Here is a 26,066-nt window from a genome sequence, read left to right on the forward strand (position 1 = left end):
TTCTGCTCCATAAGAAATGGTGAAGGCAGTGCAAGAAATCAGAAAGAGATCTTGCAAATTCTGCAAAGGGTTTTGGATTCAGGGCTACTGAAATGCAATCCAAAAGAAAGAAAAAACTAACTAATGTTGAAACCTAGCCCAGCTCAAATCCCGTTAAGATCAGAGATAAGTTCCTGGATGAAAGCTTTGGAATTTCAGAGTTGGTCTTAAGGACAAAAAGACTTCTGGAAATAGCATTTGAAATCAGAAGTAATTTGAAGCTAATTAAAATTGAGACATTCAGTTCACTCAAGTAATGATGAAACCTGAATGATCCATCAAATGCAGCTAGGAGTTGCAGGATAAAAAAAGAATGAGAAAGAAGACATATTTAAAGAAATTTTGGCAAAATCACCTCCAAACATGATAAAATATTTCAACCCACAGATCCATGAGGTTTAGTATGTTCCACATAAAATTAATTATAAATAAAACAATACTTACGAATATCACAAACTGTAAAGTCCAAAGACAAAAAGAAAATCTTTAAAACAATCATTGCAAAAAGACAATACATTCAGAGGAAAAACAACAGGAATGATGGCTTATTTCTCTTCATAATACAATGGAAACAGATAGTGGAAAGCAATCTTTAAATGTGGAGAAAGGGAGGACTAGCAACCTAGAATTCTGTGCCTCAGAAATATATTTTTGAAAACAGAGATGAAAAAGATTATTTTGCAACTATTTTAGAGGGGTGCCGGGGTGGCTCAGTCGGTTAAGCATCTGACTCTTGATTCTGCCTCAGATTGTGACCTTGGGTCTTGAGATGGAGCCCTGTGTCAGGCTCCACACTGGGTTTGGAGTTTGCTTAAGGTTTTCTCTCTCTCTCTCTCTTTCTGCCCCTCCCCCACTCTCAAAAAAAATTAAAAATTTAAAAAAATAAACTATTTTAGAAGTATTTTTAAAAGCTAAGAAAATCCAATACCAGCAGATATAACACTAAAAGGAAATGCTGAAGGAGATTTTTTAGTGCAGCAGGAAGATGATACCAAAGGGTAACCTAGATATGTAGGAAAGAACGAGAAGGCCTGAAAATGGAACATACGTAGTGGGCAAAAATAAATAAATGTAATTTTTTTCTTGAACTTTAAAATACTATTAAATTTTCAAAGCACAAACAACAATATATTTTAGGGTTAAAAAGAGGTATATACATGCAATATATACCAACAATGTCAAAAAAAAAAAAAAAGGAGATGACAAATTATACTGTTGAAGATTCTTAAATTACATGTAAAGTGAAATAATATTATTCAGGATAAACTATGATAAGTTAACAATGTACACTGTGATTCCCCAGAGCAACCACACAAACAAATAATTAAAATAACCAAAAAGTTATACTCAGGTAAAGCCAATAGGGAAAATAAATCATAATACTAAAAAAACCTAATCAAGAAGAAAGAAAAACAGGAAAAAATGAGCAAAGAACAAATGAGACAAATAGAAAAATAGTAGCAAAATAGCAGGCCTCATTCCAACTGTATCACTAAATTCATTAAGGTAATGGAATAAACAGTCCAATGAGGCAGATTACATTAAAAATCAATATGCAGGGGCACCTGGGTGGCTCAGTAAGTTAAACGTCTGCCTTTGGCTCAGGTCATGATCCCAGGGTCCTGGAATTGAGCCCCACATCAGGCTCCCTATTCAACAGAGAATCTGCTTCTCCCTCTGCCACTCTCTCTGCTTGTGCACTTGCTCGCTCTCTCTCTCTCTCTCTCAAATAAATAAATTTAAAAATTTTTTTTAAAAATCCAATATGCAACCATTTGTTGATTCAAAATGATGCATTTTAAAATAAAGACACATGTCCAGATCATATTTTCAAGATACCACTCAACACTGAAAGGAAGTGCTCCTTGTATAAATCAATGATACCGTGATTAAGCAAGAAATGTCCCAAAACGTGATAGGAATACATCAATAAGGCATAGGAACTAGTTTGAAATGGCTCACATGCCATATGTCTGGGACAGTTGGAGCATCAAAATAAATAAAGATAGTGAAGGAATGAATGAAGTAAATTAAGAATCCATGAGTCTCATCTGATGATAGGTAGATGACAAACAAAGAGACAGACGATAGGCAGCAAGGAAGCAGATGGGGAAGGACTCCTTAAAATAGAATGCTAAGTAAAACACAATTAAGAAACCATAAATTAATTAAAAATCATAACTCAGTAATTATCAGAATGAAAAACTGATTCAGGCAAGAATCATTAATGGACTTAAAAAGGAAGGAAGTGAGGAATATCTGATAACTAAGAGAATATACATTTCAACATAAGCACAAACATTACTTATTATAAAAAAGAAAATGATGATATTATACTGGGAGAAAAGACAATATCTCAACTAATCAAAATTAATATAAACCACAGGGCTTATAATAGTATACACACACACAGATACATACATAGTAAGAAACAGCTAGGGAGGTGAAGAATGAGGGGAATATCCCATATATTCCTTTTATATAAAGAATTTCCTTTCATTTCATGCCAACACTACAGGTGCATTGGCAATGAATTATCTCAACTTTTTTTTTGGCTAAAATAAAAATTTGCATGGTTTCTGAAAGTTATTTTGCTGCCAATAGAATTCTTGCTTGATTGGTTCTTCGGAGTCCTTAAAGTATGGCACTCCATCCTCTCAGGCTTACATAGTTTCTGAGAAGTAGGCTGTAACACTTTTCACTATACCTGCTGTAGCATCTTCTTTTTGCTAAATGCCTTCAGGGCATTATGTTACCTTTTATTTTCACTTGTTTGAATACAATGTGTTTAAGTGCTTTTCTTTGCTTGTTGTTGTTACAACTGTTTTGTTGTTTATCTTAACAGGCTTCTCAAAATCTCAAGTCTCTGGGTTGATTTCTTTTATTAAATATACTTAGCCATCATCTATCTCTTAAAATATTTCTCCTTCCCTGATCTCTTTATCTTTGTCTTGAACTCTCAGTTACACTGTTGTAACTGACCCACAGATTTTGGCCACTTCATTTTTTTCACCTCATTTTTTTTCTTTGTGTGTCAATCTGGGTAACTTTCGTTGACCTATCTTCAAGTTTCCTGAGTTCTTCCCTCAGCTGTGTCAAGTCCCCTGGTGAGCTCTCAAAGGAAGTCTTTATTTCTAAAACAGTTTCTTATATCAAGCATTTCCATTTGACTCTTTCCAAAAATGTCCACCTTTCTCCCCAAAGTCCCTATCTGTTTATGTATGTAGTATTTTAAAGTTCTAACTTTAAATGTTCTATCATCTGGGTCCTCAGAGTCTGGTTTTGTTGATTTCATCTTCCCCTGACAATGAGTTGTTTTTAATTGCTTTATTGAATGTCTCCCATTTCTTATTGAAGTTTGGATATCATATGTAAAACAGTAGAGGTTAAGGTCACAGTACTTATACTTGGAAATGACTATGTCCCTCCTCCTATTGGGCCATGAATATAAACAAGAATTGAACTGGGTTTGGGTTTTGGTGTTGCCGTCGTTACCTACAGAACTTCACAGGTTTCAAATTCTCCCACTGATTACGTAGGGCTGGTGTGAGTGCTGGGATCCAGAGGGTTTTTCAGAAAGTTCCTGCACCACCCACCAGTTTCAGTTATACACCTCTACGCCTAAAATACAGACCTGATCTCTCTTTCTCTACATTCTTGTCCAGCAACCAATAATAGGTTGCTGACTATTTAGTCATTGCTAAACCATGAATAGAGCTCAATGAACTTTCTCTGTTGTCCTGGCTAGCCTCAGTCTCAGGGAGGCCCTGTATGCCTGGTGCTCAGAAGTGGAGCTTGCTCAAGATCCCTGCTCAGTGGCAGCCCAACTCTACTTTATGCCTGCAGGGGGCCTACCACAATTTTCTGCCTTCCCCCAGTGTTAGAAGATCTAATCGTACCAGTATATAAGATCCTGGGCCCAGGACTGTTTTCTGCCCTTCTTCCAGGGGCCAGAAACTTTTTATTCTTGTCCTTCCTGCTGTAACAATGGGTCTTTTCCTGTGCCCTGCAGACAGAGTTTGCTACCCTACCCCAGTGCCGCAGTTTGTGATAGGTATAAATGAAGAGTTCTAACCATGGGGTGGGGCTTCATGACCTCCTCATAGCAGTGGCTGATCCCCTTCTCCACACCTGCAACATCATGGATGGTTCTCTCTGATCTCTTATTCAGCATCCAATTTTTCTCAAGAGCACCCAGTAAAGGTCCATGGAAAAGAACAGATGAGTGAATGTGACTTCTTCCTGGATCTGGGACTCACAACTAGAGGTTCTGTACTAACATGCTAGCTCCGACTAAGGTGTTAGCAATCCATTGAGACTTTGATCTCCTCTTTCTCACTTGTGTGGTATCTCTACCTTTCTTCTTGCTCTGCACAGGTGAGGGAATCTGTGCATCCCATCACTCTTCTTAGAAGGTCCAGTCTCATCTTGAATTTCAGGGTAGCTGGTCACCCTGTAACTTCAGCTCTCTGATGGGTTCCATAAAAGTTTTCATTTCATAGTTTATCTGTTTTATTTTGTGATGTTTTTCATTATTAGGGAGGAAACAATATTCTTTCCAGCTTTCTTATATCATATATAGAAGCAGAAATATCTTACAGTAATTTGCTTTAAAAAAAAAAGCCTTATGCAGGTACATGTATTCACATATAAAGAGTAAAAGAAAAGGATTTCTCACATATAAAGAGTGGTTATACTATGTTTTAAATTTTTGAGTTTTTAAAATTTTTCTTCTTTGAACTGTTCTCTATCTCCTAGATTCTTTAGAGATCCAACTTAAAAACATAAAAAACTGTGTGTATTCTTATTTTTTAAGTCAAGTGCAAATGCTAGAACATTATTTTACCAAAGACATGCCATTTATTTGCTGTCTTTAAAAAATAATTTTCTTTCAAACAGAAAGTTTTTTGTCCTCAGAATTCACATATTTTTTTCAATATTTCTAATGCTATTCAGCATTTATCATCAAATGTAAAAGGGAAAAGTCTTACAGGAAAAAAAATAAGACTTTCATTTACAAGAAAATTATCTTTAAAGCTTCATAAAAATCTCAATACACCAGTTTTTCCCATTTTAAGAGTCTTGTGTTTAAAAGAACTAATTGTTTTTGTATATATTATTCTCATATCTCATATTATAATCTGCCCCCATGACAGCTATGATTGTTAAAGTGGCCTCTGTCACTCCAGGTTACAAGGCAAATATAGACTAAAAAATAAGGTAAATGTAAACTAAAGAGTAAAGGCAGCTATAAAATCTTCCTAAAATGAATATTTATTTTTGTCAATGTTAAACATAACAGAGGGAGTTTTCAGGCAAAAGCTCAATATATTCAAGCAAGAAAAAGACTTCTGAAAAATTTACTCACATTATCCCTTTACCATATTACCTTTCCTCCAACACAGGATAGAAAAAGTCTCTATGCTATGCACTTGTAATATTTTCTATACCGTAACATACCTCACAGTACCCTAGAGACCATTCTCGGTTAGTAAGTCATTTGGTGAGGGTGGAGAGCATGGACCCCAAGGGGTAAAAAAAGTTTTGGTTTATATCCTCCAAAGATAATCTCATTTCTATGAGGCCATTTCTATGAAAACGATCTCATTTTCAGAGAAAAGAAGAAATTAACTGTACGAACCCCATGCTTCATTTTTTTACTTAGTAAGAATGATTATCAAACAGGTAACTCAAACTATTTTCCAATTATGTTTACTTTCAGAGTTGCCTGGCATGCCATACATTCCATTCACTCATTTTTTCTTTTTGTTATAAATTTACTGAGCTGGTACAGGGGATGTTGTGCTGAACAAACATTAAATGTTTCTACCCTTCCAGGGACCTTTTCTAACATCCTTAATTTGTCTCAATTTTTGGCTCCTATGCTGCTGCTATGTCTCTCCCTCATAGTGCATATCACCAATTGTTCAGTTCCTCAGTTAGATTACACACTCCTTAGTGACACTGACTAAATTTTCAGCATCTTAATGTCCTTACTACCAAGCACCAGCTAACCAATAACAAATTTCCTATAATGGAAGGTGAATAAACCAGTAAATAAATGAACAGAGGAGCCTATCGTCTAGCACATACAGAAACGCAAAGATATAAGTAGAGCAATAAAATCTAAGGGGAGCTTTGATGACAGCATTTGCAAGGTACAGAAAGAGCACAAAGGAGTCAGCAGATCAACTCCATTAGGGATGGAAGTGATCAGAAAGGTTTCGTTCATTAAAGGCTTAAAGTGAACCCGGAAGGATGGTAAGAAGCTAGTTAAAGGGGGTACCTAGGTGGCTCAGTGGTTGAGCATCTGCCTTTGGCTCAAGTCATGATCCCAGGGTCCTGGGATTGAGACCCACATAAGGCTCCTTGCAGGGAGCCTGCTTCTCCCTCTGCCTATGTGTCTACCTCTCTCTCTCCATCTCTTATGAATAAATAAATAAATAAAATCTTAAAAAAAAAAAAAAAAAGAAGCTGGTTAAGGAGCACCAACAAGGAAAAGGTGATTTCAGGTAGTGACAGAATCATGAGGAAAGCCAAGTATCAAATAGCATATTAGGATCAAAACACAGTAAGTAGGTTGGTAGGACTGAAGCATGGAGTGACACAGAAATTAGCCTGGGATCTGAACCTGGACAGGTAAAGGAGGACTAGGCCAAGGAGCAGAGGAGGTAGATCGTTAACTGTCAGTCTAGAGACTGAGCCTTATGCTGTAACCCGTGAGGAATCCTTGGAAAGCTGAGTAAAGTTAAATGATAAGACCTGATTTTAGAAAAATTACTCTAAGGAACATATAATATAGAATGAGAAGAAAGGGCAGATGGTTGAGAAAGTAAACATTTCAGAACAATTGGGAGATTATTTAAGTGGCCCAAGGCGATTATAACTACAATGTCAATGAAAGCAGTCACACTGGGAAGAGAACTTTAAAGAAGAAGAAAAAAAAAGAGTTGCAAATAAAAAACATACAACCATCAATTTTCTCCCCAATTAGTTTAGAGAGGCTAATTTACAAATGATCATTGCCTTCATTTGTTAAATAAGAATAATTAACACAACATTGTGACAACTATCTGAGATAATGCATGTAAAATACTAATACTGTGCAGCCAAGGGTAAAAATTGTGAACACGGTAGTAATCATTTTGTTGAAGCTGATGCTGACCAGATTTGAATCCTGGCTTAGGCACTCTTGTGTGACCTTGATAAAGTAACTTAACCTCTCTCTGCTCACTTTCTTCCTCTGAAAAATGGAGTATATCTAGTACCTCGCAGGTTATAACTATTTTGAGTTTTACCGTTTTTAATATATTTATAAACTGTTTACAAAAATGTAGACCAACGCTTGAAGCTTTGTTTTTAATAAAAATAGATACTAATAGAAAATAAGAAGTTAAAATGATTCTTACATTTTTGGCTTGGGTGAATGAGAGAAGGGGGTTCTAGAAAAGACAATTATCTTTTAGAAAAGACAATCAAAAAGATGATCATAATGACTATTCCCCCCCAAATTCTTTAAGATGATCTAATTAGTCTTCTAGGTGTTCTGCAAGTAAATTCTCCATATTTCAACACTTTCCATGGTATATTTTCATGCCTAATATCCTCAATACATACTGACAATATCTGAGGGCAAAGAACTGTGTCTTTTACTTCTGCATTCCCAATAAGTAGGATGTACCTGGCACATAAATAGACTCAGTATATGTTAGTTAAGTAACTTAACTTAAAGGAGATGTGGATAATTTCAACAAGTCCAGAGAATATTTGGAAAGAAGGATGTTTCCAAGGGATTTTACTTGTTACTCCCCTAGTGGCCTTAAAATTTTATCAAGTAGAATGTAAAAATTAATACACTGTTTTCTAGTGAATTCTCACTAACAAAAAGTGTTGAAATGCAAATCTATAATGAATATAGAGAATAAGCTAAGTAATATAAACAAAAACAAATTATTTGCTGGTTTCCAACTTTCTCTTTTACCATGACTATATTCATAAATATAGCAGGTGCCATGCTGTGAAGGGCTAATATTAAGACTTTCAAATTCAGAGCTGAAGGGAGAATGGAAAGATTTTCAGAATATTTATGCACATAAGAGTCACAGTCTCAATGTCTGTTGCATTTCCACTGTTTCACAGCATACCTTAGGTGAAGATCTTCAGAAAATTTCAGGCAGGCATAGATAAATTCTTTAATTTGGTTGTAAACTTTTGGCACAAATTCAGAGAAAGGAAACTTTTTGGGAAATGGTTGCTGTAAATGCAAGAATTAATGAAAGTAAGTCACAAACTAACATACGTTGAAGATTCTTATAAATTAATCAAAATGCAAAAGGAATTTTCTTCCACATGGCAAACGGTCTATTTAACAACCTTAAATTTAAGAAAGTGTTTCCAAAAGTTTCCTGATACTGCAAAGAAGATGTAAATTTAAATAAATAATAATTCAAATGCCTTTTAACACTCAAAGGGCTAAAAAAAACTGTGGTAAATATTCAGCAATAAAAAGGAATGAATTATTGCTATATACATCAACTTAAACGAATCTCAAAAAGCATCATGCTGAGTGAAAAAAGCCAGCCTCTAAAGGTTACCTACTGTATGATTCTGTTTAGATGGCATTCTTGAAAAGGCAAAAGTAGATGGATAGCAACCAGATTGGCTGCCAAAGGCTGGGGGTTAGTGTTGGGAGGAACTGATTAAAAAAGAGCAGCATGAGGGAACTTTTGGGGATGAGGGAACTTTTGGTATTGTTATTGTGGTAGTACATATATGATTCAAAACACTGTCAAAACCATTAGAATTATATAGCACAGGATAATTTTAACTTTATGTTTGGGGGAAAAAATGTCCTGAAAGTATAATAAAAGCAATTATTTCACAGTGTAAAACAAAATTGGAACATGCCCAGCAATACTCCTAACACTTCAAAGTTGAAAGGGCCCTCAGGTCATCTACTGATTCTCAAAGCAGGAACTTCTATTCTTCTTAGCCCCAAAATTATTCTCTGAAGGTGTTTTAGAGTTTAAACGTATTGAGTTGGAGGTAATGCCTTTAATGAAACTGATGAAGTGAAAAATTTATAGGATGCCAAAGCAAACAGAATTTTATTTGATAGTATTCCTTACCTTTTCCAGTTCTGTATCTTGGAATGGGAATTGTCCTACCACCTTTTTATACATTTCTTCACTTGTTACTGGTATAGGGCTGTAGTTGTCAGAATCAAGTATGTTTCTAGAAAGAAAAGGAAGGAAGGAAGGGTGGACTGGTTAATCACATAGTGATTACAAGTAATTTTCAGGTAAACTCAAACGGTTGCATATATATAACCACCAAACAAATGACTTCCAGTCCCTAGTCTATTCCTCCTATAATGAAGCTATTTGTTTCAGGGACAAACACCTTAACAGAAGACAGGAAGAAAACTACAGTCTGAAACAAAGGGAACACAAGTATGAACATGATATCATAATATCTGAGATTTAGATATGAGACAAAATTTCATAGCAATATGGAGAAGCCATAAGGCAAATGAGTAGCAAACAACAAAAGGATGTGTGTGGGAAAGACAAAAGGATTTTGTTTTCTCATTTGCTTTTGAAGAAAATATATTTGATTATGCTCTTTAATTCTATACTAGACATCTATTCTAACTTTCAAAATTGGTAGATGAGGAAAAGTAACTTCTATAATAAGTCCAAACTCTATTAATTTACTTCATCTACTGTTCTGTATTAAGAGTGAACTTCATCCATAGGAACTGGCTCCTTAGCTAGACTGGAGGCTCTCTAAAATGCAGAGACCATACTATCAAAATCAGAACCAAATTTACTGAAGGTATCAGATCAGACACTCTTAAGACTATGAATATATGATGTTAACTCTTAAGACTATGAATATATGATGTTATTAATTTTTAAGGTCCCTATAGACATCATCTTCCCTTAAATATAGCTGTACCATTAGTAAGGTTAAAGGGAAAATGTAGGATCTTAAAGCTAGAAGAATTTGGAAACAGGATAAACTGATCTGGGGACAAGGCCTTGCAATAAACAGGAAGATCACTTTAAGTAAAAGAATAAAGATTCAAAAGGAGAAGAAACTCAAGGGATCTGACATGGGTCATATGCCAGGAAAACAGTCCAAGGAGATATTTGTTAATGCAAGGTGTAATAAGGTAACTCTCATATGATTGTATACATGATGTATGATGCAATAACTATTTAAATAATATGTCTCAAACACTGGAATGTAATAGGCCTCTTCTTTGTATGTAGAGGAGGAAGAATTTGAGGAATCACATGAGTAAGTCCTCAAAATGGTTCCAAAAAAGCCTAAATTATTCAAAGGGGCTCAAAAGCTACTACCCTATAACTGAGCTATAGCCTAGGCATGATCCTCAAAGAGAAAGCCAAAATATACATTAAGAAGACACAGTATAATCTGGATGGTATGAACTAAGGTATGTGATATTTATTCGAGGGTTGGGGGGAGAGCCAAAATGGAGCCTGGGGACTCTTCCACAGTAAACATAATACACTGAGATCAGACATCTTGGGAACTTTATTTGGAACATCTCTATAATTTGCTTGAATTCTAAATCGTAACCTGGATCATAGCTAGAATATATAAACCACACATACTTGTTGCTTATCATATCTGAGAAGCCTTATGTATAAACACATGTGTATATACACCAGCACTGTGCACATACACAAACCCCACACGACTACAAATAATTTCTCACCTGAAGATACCTGCCCACTTCTTTAGCAGAGTCTCACTATACTGATCTCTGATTTCTAGCAGCATGTCAAAAAGCTGATTTACAGGAAAACCATACACCTGAAACAAAGTTTTAAAATAACTTCATTTTAGAAGGTCATTTTTTTATTAGCAACATGAGAGAAATCAGGCAATGAAATATATCATCATTCAATTTAAATGACGGTAGCATGTTTCACTTGCACCTAATGTCTAAAATTAAAAGATACATACCAAAATATTTAAGCCAGTCAGAAAAAAATACAAAGATGAAAATTAAAATCAATACCAGGGACAATGTCAGCTAAGTTCTCCCTACAATTCCATCTGTACCCTTAGCATACTGCACAAGTAGGGAGAGAAATTTGAAATGCTACCCACTTCTAGTGATATCCTATCAGATGTGATACATGGTTCAAATCAATAATCGTTTGTTATTCAAATAGTAGTTAAAAAACTCCAAAATCACTCAGGTACTATATCTGAATTAAGGACATTTTTAAAAACTAAGATAATGAGTGGTACAATTAATTGACTTGCTCTAAGCCCCCCCCCCAAAAAAAGGGGGGGGGTGACTAGAAGTCTTTATGAGAATATGAATTGGTCAAGATGATGACAGGAAATGCTGTAAAAAAAAAAAAAAAGATCTAGCTCAAGGAAAAGAAGAAACACAACTAAAAACTAAAAGGCATTTATTCAAGCTTGGGTAAACAACGAAAAGATCTAGAGCCGATGAATACTCCTGTAGATAAGTCTATGTAAACAGAAGCACAAACCTGCAGAGTGTCAGCAAAAAGCACAATGAGGTTCTTCAGATCTAACACAAGGTTTGGGTCGGAGCAGTAAGACTAAAGGAAATAAAAGACAATGAGAAAAAAAACATTTTAATTATTAAAATACAACTAAATTTTGAATTATTTAATTGTTTAATGCTTCACTTGTGAAGTCTCTCCAAAAAGGTTAACACCAGAATTAGCCAGGGAAGGGCTGAAATAAAGACTCCAGTAAGCCATGATCTATATTTGTAACAGTTGGAAATTTAAAAACAGACTTCTAAATAATTCTTCAGTCAAAAAGAAATCAAAATTGATATTGCAGATTATTTTTAAATTAACAACGTAATATTTGATATCAAAGCCTATGCAATGAAGCCATTTCAAGATACATTTATATATTTAGATGCAAACAGAAAACATAAAAGATTGAAAATAAATTAAGCAGTCAACCCATAAAGCTCGCTCAAAAAGCCAAAATAAATCATAAGAATGTGAGAGAGTGCAGAAATAACATAGAGAAGACATGAAAGATTTGATCAATGAAACCAAAAGCTCACCAAAAATACCAATAAAACAGAGAAATCTTAGGCAAGCCTGATTTAAAAAGAGAAAAGAAAACTAAACACAAGCAATACAAAAAAAAAAGGAAAATAAAAGTTACAAATGAAGTCCATATATAATCTCTTATAAACAAAACTGAGAATTGAAATGACATGAACGATACATTCTGTGGGTAGGATTCAAAGATCTGTCACTATGTGAAAAGTTCAGTAATTTTTATATTCAAATTCTCTTGATTACAGTTTGGTTACCTCTTCTCCATTGGATCTCCCAATTTCTGAAAGAGGTGTGTTGAATTCTCCCACAATGGTATGGTTTGTCAATTTCTTATTACTAACTCTTCTTCTGTATATATTGATGCTTGCCTGTCCTCTATTGAAAGGCTATTGTCTTTTTGATACGTTAAAACTATACTATAATAATACAAAATATTTCTCTCTTCTCCCATTAAGGTCTTCAAATTCAATTTATGTGCCTTGGAGAATTCTACTTATGCTCCTCTTACTTCGTTTTTACTCTTTTTTTTTTTATGATAGTCACAGAGAGAGAGAGAGGCAGAGACACAGGCAGAGGGAGAAGCAGGCTCCATGCACTGGAAGCCCGACGTGGGATTCGATCCCGGATCTCCAGGATCGCGCCCTGGGCCAAAGGCAGGCACCAAACCGCTGCGCCACCCAGGGATCCCCGTTTTTGCTCTTTTTAGGTCATCATAATGTATGAGTGGATCTCAGTAAGCAAACTATAAAACTGCCTCAACCTGTGATTTCTGACAGGTTGAACCTATTCAATCTTATTTTCAGTTTCCTATTTACCATGATTTCTTCTTTTTTATTTCATGATTTTCATTGCATCAATGTTCTTAATTATCTTACAGTGGTCATTAAATAAGTTATACACTTTCTTCCCACATTTTTTTTAAAGATTTTATTTATCTGAGAGAGACAAAGAGAGAGTACAGAGGGAGAGGGAGAAGCAGACTCCCTGCTGAGGAGGAAGCCTGACATGAGGCTGGATCCCAGGTGATCCCAGCCATTGCCTGAGCTGAAGGCAGACTCTTAACCAACTAAGCCACCTAGGCACCCTCTTCCCACTGTTTACATGAAATAATCTGGAGTTTTCATTAAGAAAAATTTTTAAACATTAAGTCTCTGTCTTGTACAGATTCCTAATAGCATTAAACTTAACAAATAAATATCAGCTAATCAGATTTATCTATCAATGTTACTGATCTTTTGCACGCATTTTATTTAATCCTATCCTGTCTTACATTCTGGGTTTTTCATTTTTTGCACAATGCCAACAAAATAGGATAAACTGTAAACTTTGAATCCTCGTATGTTTGAAAATGCTCTTCTTTTGCCCTCAAACTAAAATGCAAAATTTCCGACATGAAAGAATTGTCTCCCATCCTTTACCTTGCTTGACACTCAGTGCAGTCTTCCAACTATAGGTATCTAGTCTTTCCTCATTGCAGGGAAATTTCTTCTTTTAATTCTCTAATTCTTAAACTCTTCTCCTTTGTGACTATGCTTTCTTTCTAAATCTCTATTAGATACAATTAAAAAATTAATATCAGGTATCCATCCATGTTTCTTAACTTTCCTTTTACATTTTCCATCTCTTTGGCCCATATTTGGGAATATCTATTGTGTCTGACTCTGTCTTCTTGATCACAGAATAATAGGCAGTTTTATCTGTTTAATCTTTGAATTAAATTTCTCTATTCAGGTAATCAGAGATTTCTAAGAAAACAATGTTTATCTTTGGCTTGCTTGCTTCCTTTTCCTCCTTACTACATTTAAAAAAAAATTGTTTTAGTACAGTATACCTGAAGAAAAAAATGAATGAAACCTATATATGCAATTTTACCAGGCAAACTTAAATGACAGTGCCAACATGTCGGAAACTCCTGGATGCTCTGTGCAGCTCCTTTCCTCCCCACTCGGGAAACAGTATCATGACTTTTATGATAATCACTTCCATGTCTTTCCTTAGTTTTTTTTGTGTCTTTGCATTTTTTACTTAACAGACTTTATTTTTTGGAGCACTTCTGCATTTACAGAGAGTTCTCATATACTCCACATACAGCTTCCCCTAGTATATAATAGCTTGTATTCATGAGTACTTCTGTCACAAGTGATGAACCAATTCTGACAATTATTCACTAAGTTTCATAGTTTATATTTGGGTTTACTCTTGGTTTTGTGCATTTTATGGATTTTAACATGTGTGATATCATATTCCACCATTACAGTGTCAGGTTTCATTGCCCTAAAAATCCCCCATGTTCCACTTATTCATCCCTCCATCCCTCTCCTGAATCCTAGAAATCCCTCATCTTTTTACTGTCTCTGTAATTTTGTCTTTTCCCGGGCAGCCTGGGTGGCTCAGCAGTTTATCGCCGCCTTCGGCCGATAAACTGGCCAGGACATGATCCTGGAGTCCCGGGATCAAGTCCCACGTTGGGCTCCCTGCATGGAATCTGTTTCTCCCTCTGCCTGTGTCTCTGCCTCTCTCTCTGTGTCTCTCATGAATAAATAAATAAAATCTAAAAAAAAAAAAAAATTGTCTATTCCAGAATGTCACATAGCTGATCTTCATACTGGCTTAAAAATATTATGATCAGGTTGTAAGGTACTCATCCTCTCCAAAATAAAACTATGGAGACTTTCCCCCTGAAATAAATTTGCAGATCAATTTTGTGAGAACTGATACCTACAATAACACTTCTAATCAATGGACATGATACAACTCTCAATTTTATTTAGGTCTTCTTTAATTCATTTTAGTCTCATTTCATATAATGATTTTGTATCCAGGAAACTTGCTAACCTCTTCTATTAGTTGAATAAATTTTTGTAATTTCCTTTAATAATTTTTCTGTAAGTTCCTTTAGATTTTTGATATATAAATATATATCAATAAATATTTGATATATCAATATATAAAATATACATCTGCACAATAGCAAAAAAATATATCATCTGCACAATAGCAATTTTATTTCTCGCTTTCAAAAGTTTACTTGTTTTATTCATTTATTTTTCTGCTGATACAGCACTTCAAGTACAAAACAAAATAGGAGCAATGGTAATTAAACATGGTATTTGTTAATAGGTTTTTCAGGATGTCTTTTATCAGTCTAAGGAAATTCTCTTATGGTTGTTTTCAATAAATGCTTTTTCTGTATCTATTGAAATGATTATATATTTTTGCTTTTTAATATCATAATGCATTAAATTACATTAATAGACTTTGTAATAGTGAACCAAGCTTACATTTAATACTATAAACTCTATATATTAATGTTGCTTGTAAACTGCTGGATTCTGTTTTCCAGCATTTGTTTAGGACTTCTAATCTACATTTGTGAATGAACCTAAACTATGTTTATGCAATTATACTCCCCTTGTCGAGCTTCATTATCAAGTTTATATATACTTCATAAAATGAGTTGCTGGTTCCTCTTTTCTACTCTCTGAGAGTTTGTGTAGAATAGGAATTGAGGATAAAACTCCCTGAACCCGAAGATCTTATGTTTTTTTTAAATTTGGGGCAATTTTATTTTTTAATTAATTTTTAAAAGTAATCTCTATACCCATCGCAGGGCTTGAACTTATGACCCAGAGATCAATTATTGCATACTCTACAGACTTAGCCAACCAGGTGCCCCCTGGAGATTTCTTTGAGGAAAGAATTTTTACTACTTTTTCTTTTACTTCTGAAAGGAATAATCCTTTCCAGCCTAATGCAGGGGGGTCACCATATTATATACTTTCTATCTTGTGTGGTCCCAAGAGGCTGTCAAAAGTTCAGGAGATCCCTGGGTGGCTCAGTGGTTTAGCGCCTGCCTTTGGCCCAAGGCGTGATCATGGAGTCCCAGGATCGAGTCCCACATCGGGCTCCCTGCATGGAGCCTGCTTCTCCCTCTGCCTGTGTCTCTGCCTCTCTCTCTCTCTCTCTCTCTCTCTCTTTCGGGCTCCCTGCATGGAGCCTGCTTCTCTCTCTGCCTCTGTCTCTGCCTCTCTCTCTCTCTCTCTCTCTCTCTCTGTGTCTCTCATGAATAAATAAATAAAATCTTAAAAAAAAAAATCGAAGTTCAAATTGTCTGAACTAACAAGTGGCTTCAAGGCAAAGGCAGCTTAAGTGGTTGGCCTATCTCTCTGGACTCTCAACTTCCCTGGATTTGGCTCAGTAATTCCTTAATACTCTTACCAAGCACTTGGGAACTACAGAACATTTTATATGGTATATATACAAAAAAGCAGCATTTTTAGTAGTGTCCAACTGAAGGGTTGATATGAATAACCAGTCTCCTATATTCCTAAAACTAGGAATGACTATTACTTTGCAAATTTTTCTCCTAGTCCACTTATTATTTGTATTTGCTAGAGAATGGCTATTCTATTTGTTTACTGTTATCTTCTATTTGATATAACTGGTTTTCTACAAACATTTTATGACTCTTGACTGTTCATGTTTTTGAATAAAGGACAGGTTGATTACTATGGATAACTTGCATGGGTTTTTTTCTCTGTAAGTTTGTTTCCCAATAAAGTGACTACATGCTCTGTGTAAGTGGGTGGAGCAGATGAATTACTTTGTTCAAAAAGCAGTACGAGAGAACTTCACTGATCATACTATTGTCTCTTTACATAGATGGTAAGGTTGGCCAAAGGAAATGGGTAAACAGCTGGCTGGCTAAGATTTTTGGAAAGTAGATCTCTAAATAATTTCTTTTATGATTTCTCCTAGGCCCATTTCTGATCATTGTATTTGTTAACTCTAAACTTGGAGTGTTCCTAGATTCCATTTGGAAGAATATCTACTACTTTGACAATACCTCCCTCTACCTTATTTAATGTAATATTTTCTTGTCTCGGGTTCAGTCAATTTTCTGATTTTGTATGTTTTCTAAGTTCAAGGAAATCTTTCAAAACTTCTGGCCAACAGATGGTACTTTGTAGAATTTCATTTTTTATTTTGTTTTTCTCTATGTTATTTGGTTAGAAAATCTAGAAGACACTAGAGAGTAGAAGAGTGTACTCAGTATACACTTTAACTCAAAAAAAAAAAAACCTTAAAATATGTGAGGGAAATGGGTATGGACATGGCATGGGTGTGTATAAAACCATATCCCAATACACACTCTTCTCTACATACCACATAACAAACTAAAATGTCCAATATTTAATATCTATAAAACATGAGGTTTTAGCCATATAGTATTACATTGTTCCATAATTTCAAATCTTAAAAATTAACTTTAAAGTATTATCAGATAATCTGTTTATATGATTAACAACTATATTAGCAGATCTATTATTGGATTATTCCCAATATAAACTCTCCTTCTTATTAGCATATTACATTTCAATATACTGCTAAATTTAATATACTGCTAAATTCCAAGCAAGGTGAATCATGTAAAATCTCTATCATGTTTTGAAGTCAGCATTGAGAATACCATACATACTAATACTTGAAAAATTGTACCTTTCAAAATATTTCCAATTTATGCAATGACTAATAATTCAATCAGATAAATAATAGTTTTAAATGTAACATAGAAAGCTAGAAAGATACATAGATTTTTGATAAATAAGTAATAACCATCCAGATATAGTATTTATTTTTGAGAACTGTTTTGGTGTTTGGGTTGCTCTTATTTTGGTTTGCTTTGCTGGGTAATATAAGACAATAAACAGTGTCATGAAATAGAATTAACATCTATGGTATCAAATACTCTGTCTCATAATAAATAAAATGATTGTAAATGTATGTGATTCTGAGTTATGTTTTAATAGCCTTGTTGAGATATAATTCCCATACAACTCACCCACTGAAGTATATAATTTAATAGTTGTTAGTATATTCACAGACATGTGCAAACATAACCACAGTCAATTTTAGAACATTTTATTCCCTCAAAAAGAAAATGCATGTCATTTAAACTATACCCCTAGCTACTTTCAGCCTGAAGCAACTACTAATCTACTTTCTGCCTCTACAGACTGATACTGAACTATTGGGAAGAAAAAGAGTATTTTGTTATTATTCTTCAATTCAAAAGAATATACACAATACATCTAAAAGAAAGGCTCAATTAAGAGTAATTTTCTCCATAGATATACATTTTAATCAGCATACTTAGAAAGTATCCTGCTCTTACTGACATCAAATACAACTGCATAATGAAGAAGAGAGGACAGTTTCCAACTGAGTAGATCTGTTACATTCTCAAATGTTTATGTAAGTCACAGAGAAAAAGGTAAGAACCATTGCTTTACAAAGAAGAGACTGCTTGCAAGAAATCCAAGTTTTCTAAGAGAAAAACAGCTTTTCTCAGGAAAATAATAAAATTGATGAAATCACCAACATGGACAGATAATAAACCAAATCAAGCACCCCTCTCCATAGAATAGAATATTTGTCAATAAATATGATTGGGGAAAAAGCTTTCCTCAAAATATTACTGGAAAAAAACATAAAACACCAGTTATAGGACTTAGAAAGTATATAAAATACTTCACAAAAACACATGAAAGCAAATAATTGAGAAAAATACATATATTCCTAGTGAAAAATACCAGATGCTGAAGTATGTCAACTAACGCCATTTTAATTTCCAGATTTACTAACTAGTAACACTATAATTCAACTAGAGGAAGGGGTGTTGTAAGTGGTGAAAGGGATGTGACAAAGTGATTCTCAAATTAATCTGGAAGAGTAAAAAAAAATCGTAAATGGTTAGCATATACTAAAAAGAGGATTTTAAAGAATGTACATATCCTGTAAGAAACTACACCATACTATACCAATTATAGTAATCAAAACAATGTTGTATTGGTTCAAAGCAGAGAGAAAGAAGGAAAGGAAGGGTGGGAATCATAGAGCCTAGCAACAGAGCTTAGTATTCATAAAATATATCACTTTATGATAAAGGTAGCCTCCAAAATATGTTGGGAAGAAAGAGATGTTATAGACTAAATATTATGCCTCACCCCCACCCACCCAAATTCATATGTTATAGTCCTAGCCACGAGTATAGCTATATCTGGAGATGGAACTTAGAGAGATATTTAAGGTCAAATGAGGAAGGGCCCTGATCTGATGGAATCGGTAATCTTATAAAAGGAGTAGGAGACACTAGTATGCACACTGAGAAAAGGCCATATGAGGACATGCTGAGAACACAGCCATCTGCATATCATGAAGAGTTCTCACTCGAAACCAACCACGCTGGCACTCTGATCTCAGACTTCCAACCTCCAGAACTGTGAGAAAATAAATTTCTGTTGTTTAAGTACCATCTATGACATTTCGTTATGGCAATCTGAGCTGAATAAAATAAGAGATTAACACAATAATGTTACTGGAAGTAATGAACCTTTTTTTAAAAAAAAAAAAAAATTAGAGATAGAATCCAAGAAGCACTTGGGTGGCTCAGGTGGGTAAGCACTATCTCTTGGTTTAAGCTCAGGTCATGATTTCAGGGTCATAAGATCAAGCCCCATGGCATGCTCCACGGTCAGCGAGGAGTCTACTTAAGAGTCTCTCTCTCTGCCCTTCCCCTCACTCATGTGTGTATGCATGCATTCATTCTCTCTCTCAAATAAATAAATAAAATCTTTTTTTAAAAAAAGAATTCAACCTCACTCCCCATACTAAAACTTTATATATATATAAAAGTAACCATACAGAAATACAAAAAATAAATATAGACAAATAATTATATATTCTTTGGAATAAGGAAGACATAAATTTTAAGTTAAAAATCAATATATTTACAAAAAATTTTAAACTTCTGTAAAGCTACGAAAAGCAAAGCAAAGCTAGAGACACACAAATCTAAGAAAAAATATTTGCAACTTATATATCAGAGATTAACATTCCGATTAAAGGCTAGCATCCATGATTTGTTAATATGTAATAAAATATTTTAAACTATTAAAATATAAAGGCAATGCATATGAACAGGAAACTTTGAGAAGATATACAAATAAATAAAAATGTCTGAAGAGAATTTCAGTATCAGTATTAATCAAAGAAAAACATGTTAAATTAAGATATAATTTCTGAAGATTAGGAATGATTTTTTTGTTTTTAAACATAATTGTGAAGTAAAAGGGATAGGGAAATGGGCATTCTAAAAGACAATGCTCAGAGGGTTAAATGATACAATATTTTTGCAAAGCAAATTACAATATGCACCCACAGCCTAAGAAATGTACATATCCTTTAACACAGTAATCTCACATCTAAGAATTTATTCTAGATGCATTCAATTATGCAAGAATATTTTTATAAAAATATTCATGGCAGGGATGCCTGGGTAGTTCAGTCAGTTAACTGTCTGCCTTCTGCTCAGGTCATGATCCCAGGGTCCTGGGATCGAGCCCTGCTTTGGATTCCCTGCTCAGTGGAAAGCCTGCTTCTCCTTCTCACTCTGTCTGCTGCTCCCCCTGCTTGTGCTCTCTCTCAAATAAATAAATAAAATCTTTAAAATAAAATTTACTGCAATGTTTATAGTAGCTTAACAAAAGGCCCAAAACCTTTTTTTAAAAGTGGATTATTTTAAATGATACATTCCAACAATGGAATACTATGCAAGTATATATTAAAATTAACACAGATTGATTAGACACTAAGTGAAAAACATAGCTTGTTTCTATTTAAAATACATATTGTATATTGTATTTTTATACGCACAAAAAAAGAATCTTTACATTTACATACAAGAAAGTTAATAATAATCATGCCAGGGACCATGGCCAAAATTTGTTGCTACTCAATATTTTCTATCTTAGAATAAATATATTACCTTTATAAAATAAATATTTACATATAAAAACATACCATATTGAGGAAGAAGGTAAGACATTTTAAAAATTATCCTAAAACCAGATACACTGTTGCAAAAAAAATGAGATCCTTAATCATTCTTTAATAAAAATAAATAACAAGTGGTAGTGTATACATAAATGTATTAAAAAAAAAGTCTAGCCATAACATAGTTATGAGACTTTTTTTTAGTCTCAGAATAGACAGGAACTTTTAAAAACAATTTTAAATTCGCCAGACTTTACTATGACAATAGAATAAAATGGTAAAAATGTCAGATGAGTCCTAGGTCACATGTAAAATTTTAAAATAAGATAGATATATATGGGGACACCTGGGTTGCCCAGTCAGTTAAACATCTGCCTCGGGCTCAATTAATGATCTCAGGGTCATGAGACAGAACCCCACATCAGACTCCCTGCTTAGCAGGGACTCTGCTTCTCCCTCTCTCTCTGCCCCTCCCCCCAGCTCTCACACACTCTCTCCCTCAAATAAATAAATAAAACCTTAAAAAAAAAAGATAGATATATAAATAGGCAAATAGTTAACATTTCTAAATACCAAAAATGAAGCCATAAATAAAAATAAAAGGAGAAAAACATTTGCAATGCATTCAATGACATATCCATCCTCTTTGGTTTCAAATTCATATATTAACCAAACTATACCTTACCACCTGGATGGCACAAAGGCAAAGTAATCATAACCAAAGGCAACTGATGACCTCTCCACTCCAAACCATCAAAGGGAAAGAAATCATAAACCTAGGCATTACCTTGATATGCTTTTATCCTTATCTTTTATATCTAATCCATCAGAAAATACAATTAATCTTACCTCCTAAAAATCTCTCCAAATTCATCCACATCTCTCCATATCTACTATCACCCCTTGGTCCAGCTACCATCATCTCTTGCCTGATATTAGACTAGTCTAATTGTTCCACTCACAACCTTTCTTATCCCTCATCCATAATTTAGCTAGAATGGAAATCTGATCTTCTCACTACAATTTACCCTATCCCCACACTGAACACATATACACTCCATTTAACCCAGGGCTTAAAGCATCAAATAGGTCTTAAATAATATGATATCTATCTACTTTTTTATTTTTACTTCATACCATGCCTAGTTTTATATATTCCATGTTCTACCCACTCTGAACATTTTTCAATTCCCTAAAAGAGCTACAGTCCCATCAATTACAGATTTTACACATAGTATGTACTCTGGAACACTTGATGATGAAGAGATAAGAAAGCTGAAGGATCATGGATAACTTAAGTTTCTCCCTGGCACAAATAGATGGATAGTAGAGCCATTTACTGAAACTTCTAAATGCTAAATTATCTTCTATTACTGAGTCCTCACTATCATTCCTTAAACAGTTCAGATAAAAAAGTAACCCCAAAGCCCTTGTACTACTATTTCTTATACCTACAATTCCCTTTTAATTTAACAGTGACTCTTTGATATTCTGATTCTAAAAATGCCACTTCTGATCAACCAATCAAAAGTAGGCACCCTGTTGTCTTAATCTATCACTGTTTTAATTGCATTGTATTATCACTATCTGATATGCTTATTTGTCTGTTCATTGGGAACCTCCCCAATCAAAATACAACTTTCTGAGATCAAAGACTTCATCCATCTTGTTCACTGTTATATTCCCATTGTCAACATGTACATAATAAGTGTTCAAGAAATATTGAATAAAATTCAGAGCCAACATTATCTATCTGAAATAAAGTGAGCTATAATCAAAAATTCATGTTTTGATAAAATATACCAAAATTATGGAAACTCATAATTAAGTAACTTATTGATACGCTGTAAGCTTTTTCTTTGTTTTTTTTTTTTCAAAAAAATAATAAAACTGTAAACTCCAAACCAGTTTGAACTGGCATTATAGAAAGCAATATAGAGTAGTGGCTGAGAATATGGATTCTGGGAGTCACATGTCTGGATTCAAATACAAGCTGTCCCACTTACTATGTAACATTAGGCTGGTTACTTCTCTGAGGTTCAGTTCCCCAGACCATAAGGTAAATATAATAATAATATCTACCTTATGAAATATATATGAAGTAGACATAACAAGCCTGACATAGAGGATTCCAATAAATGTTAGCTGTTTGGTTTTGTTTGTTTTTTTTAATTGCAGAGAGCATCAAAAAAAGTGAGTTCAGTGTTAGAAAGGATGGCAATTTGAAGTGGCTACTTCCATATGTCTTTGAAAAAGCTCCAAGTATGTAATTCCACATAATACATATTTGATTATTTTAAAGCAGGACAACATTGGCCAGTGTATCAATAATAACTGAGAACTTCTCATGGGCTTCTTACATACCGAGTGGGTGCGTAGGGCCGCGATGGTTTTTGAAAGTGCCATTTCCCAAAGTTCATCAATGTAGGCTCTGTTTACTAAGCCCTGGGTTGTATGTAAAATGTGATCTTCAACCACAAAAAAGCTAAGATTGAGGAAAAAAGAAAGCACAGCTGTCAGAAATTACAGTTTGACTACTATCTTCAGAGTCTGACAAACACTAATAGCTGCCATCAAATTCAAAGTTAACAGCTTTTTTTTTTTTTTTAAAGAAAGCTACTTGGTGTCTTAAACAAAAATCACATTTCTTGGACTTAGAATTTTGTCTAAACACTTTATAGAAATCAGAGTCACATTTCTATTAAATGTTAATCATACTGGTCAGCAATTCCAAAGGGAAGAAAGTGTTTTCAGGTAAAGGAGGCTAATTGCATTATATTAAAAACACCAGGCCATTAAGACATTAAAAAAAAAAAATTGGTTTTAAGAGAGAATGAAGCTGAAATACACATTTTTGTAAGAGCCCAACGTACAAAATATCAAAATGATTCCCTTTATATGGACTTCCTCATTACAGGACTGAAAAGGTATCGTACAAAGGCCAAAAAAAATGCAAACTTATTTTTTTAACACCTTGCTATAGCTTTATTGTTGTGCATTTAAGGAGTATCTTCAGCTATCTTGGTTAAGTGTTCATACTAAATAATTCTTTAAATAAGGAATTCTTAAGATATAATCATAACTATCACATTAAAAAAATCTAAATCTGAAATAAAAAAGAGATTTCATGGGACAATCCAACTCATTACTCTTTCTTTTAACTGCAAAGTCATTATTTTGCAATGAGAATATACTGCCTATATTTGAGGTGTTTATTTGGGAAATGCAATTCCATATTAGTTTGTATACTCTAGATGATGGTGGCAAACTATATAGCCCATGGGACGAATCTGGCCCACTGCCTATTTTTATAAATATTGTTTTATTGGAACATGGCCACATTCTCTCATTTCTGTATTGTCTGTAGCTGCTTTTACACTGCAACAAGAGAGCCAAATACTTGTGACAGAAATTGTATGGCCCGTAAAGCCTAAAATAGGTTACTATTTGGCCCTTTTAGAAAAAGGTTGCCAACTTTTGCTAATTATTTGGTTCCCTCTTACCAAGAATGGAGAAATAAACACCAAGTATAATAAAATCACAATTCAGACTTTTTCTCCCTTTATTCATCAAAACTACTCTCCAGCAATATAATGCTGAAACCAATAAAACACTCCTTTAAAATTATTAGAAAGTCAAAACTAGACCTTAAGAATTTAAAATAAAAAATGAAAAATAATTTCCCAAGGAAAACTTATTTTTCCAAGTCTCATGAATCCAGGTATCCAAAGTGTATAAATTTAAATACACACATACACACAAACACACACATATATACCTACCCTACAATTTGATTAAAATACTTCCTGTAGCCATCTAAAGTTTCATGCTACAACAAAACAAAGAAGAAAAAAAGTTATTCTACTTTGATACATTAAGACAAAGTTAAAATCAGTTCCTTAACTTCTTAAGGCTCAGTTCCCAAGACTCGAAGGTGAATATAACAATAGAACACTACCTTACAGGGTTATAATGAGGATGAAATGAGATAATTCACACCCAGTACTTAAAACAATGCCTGACACATAGCAATCAACAGATGTTAGTTGCTATTTTCTTCCTGTCCCATCCACCAAAAATGATCTCAGAGCAACATTTAAAAAAAAAAATAGGGGCACCTGGGTGGCTCAGTTGGTTAAGCATCTGCCTTGGGTTCAGGTCATGATCTCAGGGTCCTGGGATAAAACCCCCACAGGACTCCCTGCTAAGTGGGGGAATCTGATTCTCCCTCTTCCTCTGTGCTTCCCCCCACCCCACCCCACTCACTCTCTCTCCCTCAAATAAATAGAAATCTTTTAAATAAACAAATAAATAAATAATAGTACATACGAAAGATAATGAATAGATGCCAAAGAAGAAAAGTGAAAAATTGAGAAAAGTTAAGTTGGTGATCCTACCATGTTAGATGGAGGCTGGAGCACCAAACGGGCCTGTTTTCGCCTCTGTTTTCGGTAGTAGTTCTCAAATGTTTCACGGGCACCCTGTAAAATAAACAAAAGGAAACAAGTTGACACAATTTGATCAATTATTCTAGTATTTCAGGGGAAAAGAGAAGCTCCCGCATCTAGATTTGAGGCAACCACACATTTCTCAAAATCTGCTATTTTGACAATGATAATAATCACAGAAAAAAATAAAAATGACTATTACCATTTATTGAAACTTACTGACAAACCCCATAAGAATGGATACAAAAGAGTCTTAAAAGGACACTACCAGAACTCAACCACCAGCACACCAAAGCTGGTTGCTGAATCAACTATCACAAATTCACCAGAATGAAGACAAACCAACATTCTCATAAGAGCAGTTGAGAAAATATGCCTTAAAAACCTCACAGAACATTCCAGAAGAAAAATGTTCAGAATGAAAACCAGTCTCAAATGAATCATGAGCAAAGGGCCAGAAGGAGGCAGGAAAAAGGCAGAAGCAGAGAACAGTAAATGTCTTCCCAGCTAGTATATAATCCAGCACAGGATTAACACTGAAAAAGAAGAAACAAAGCCCGGAACATTCTTAGTGCACAGTTTCTTACTTTGAAAGGTGCTCTAGAGAACAAGAGCTGGCTCATGAGTCTATAAATGGGTTGAACAA

General features: G+C 34.3%; 1 protein-coding gene across 3 annotated transcripts in view; it reads right to left on the bottom strand.

Moving 5' to 3' along the window:
* EXOC6B (exocyst complex component 6B) overlaps positions 1–26,066 on the bottom strand; it is a 616,640-nt gene that overhangs the window by 287,337 nt on the left and 303,237 nt on the right. For all 3 annotated transcript variants that reach the window (XM_025994563.2, XM_072766927.1, XM_072766926.1), the window contains 7 exons: positions 25,370–25,453; positions 24,755–24,801; positions 23,337–23,457; positions 11,580–11,651; positions 10,787–10,884; positions 9,168–9,273; positions 8,184–8,293 (listed from right to left, as the gene is read on the bottom strand). In XM_025994563.2, the coding sequence (XP_025850348.1) occupies positions 8,184–8,293; positions 9,168–9,273; positions 10,787–10,884; positions 11,580–11,651; positions 23,337–23,457; positions 24,755–24,801; positions 25,370–25,453 (638 nt within the window). The remainder of the gene's footprint in view (positions 1–8,183; positions 8,294–9,167; positions 9,274–10,786; positions 10,885–11,579; positions 11,652–23,336; positions 23,458–24,754; positions 24,802–25,369; positions 25,454–26,066) is intronic.

This window comes from Vulpes vulpes, chromosome 8 (genome assembly GCF_048418805.1).
Source record: "Vulpes vulpes isolate BD-2025 chromosome 8, VulVul3, whole genome shotgun sequence".
In the NCBI taxonomy this organism is placed as follows: Eukaryota; Metazoa; Chordata; class Mammalia; order Carnivora; family Canidae; genus Vulpes; species Vulpes vulpes.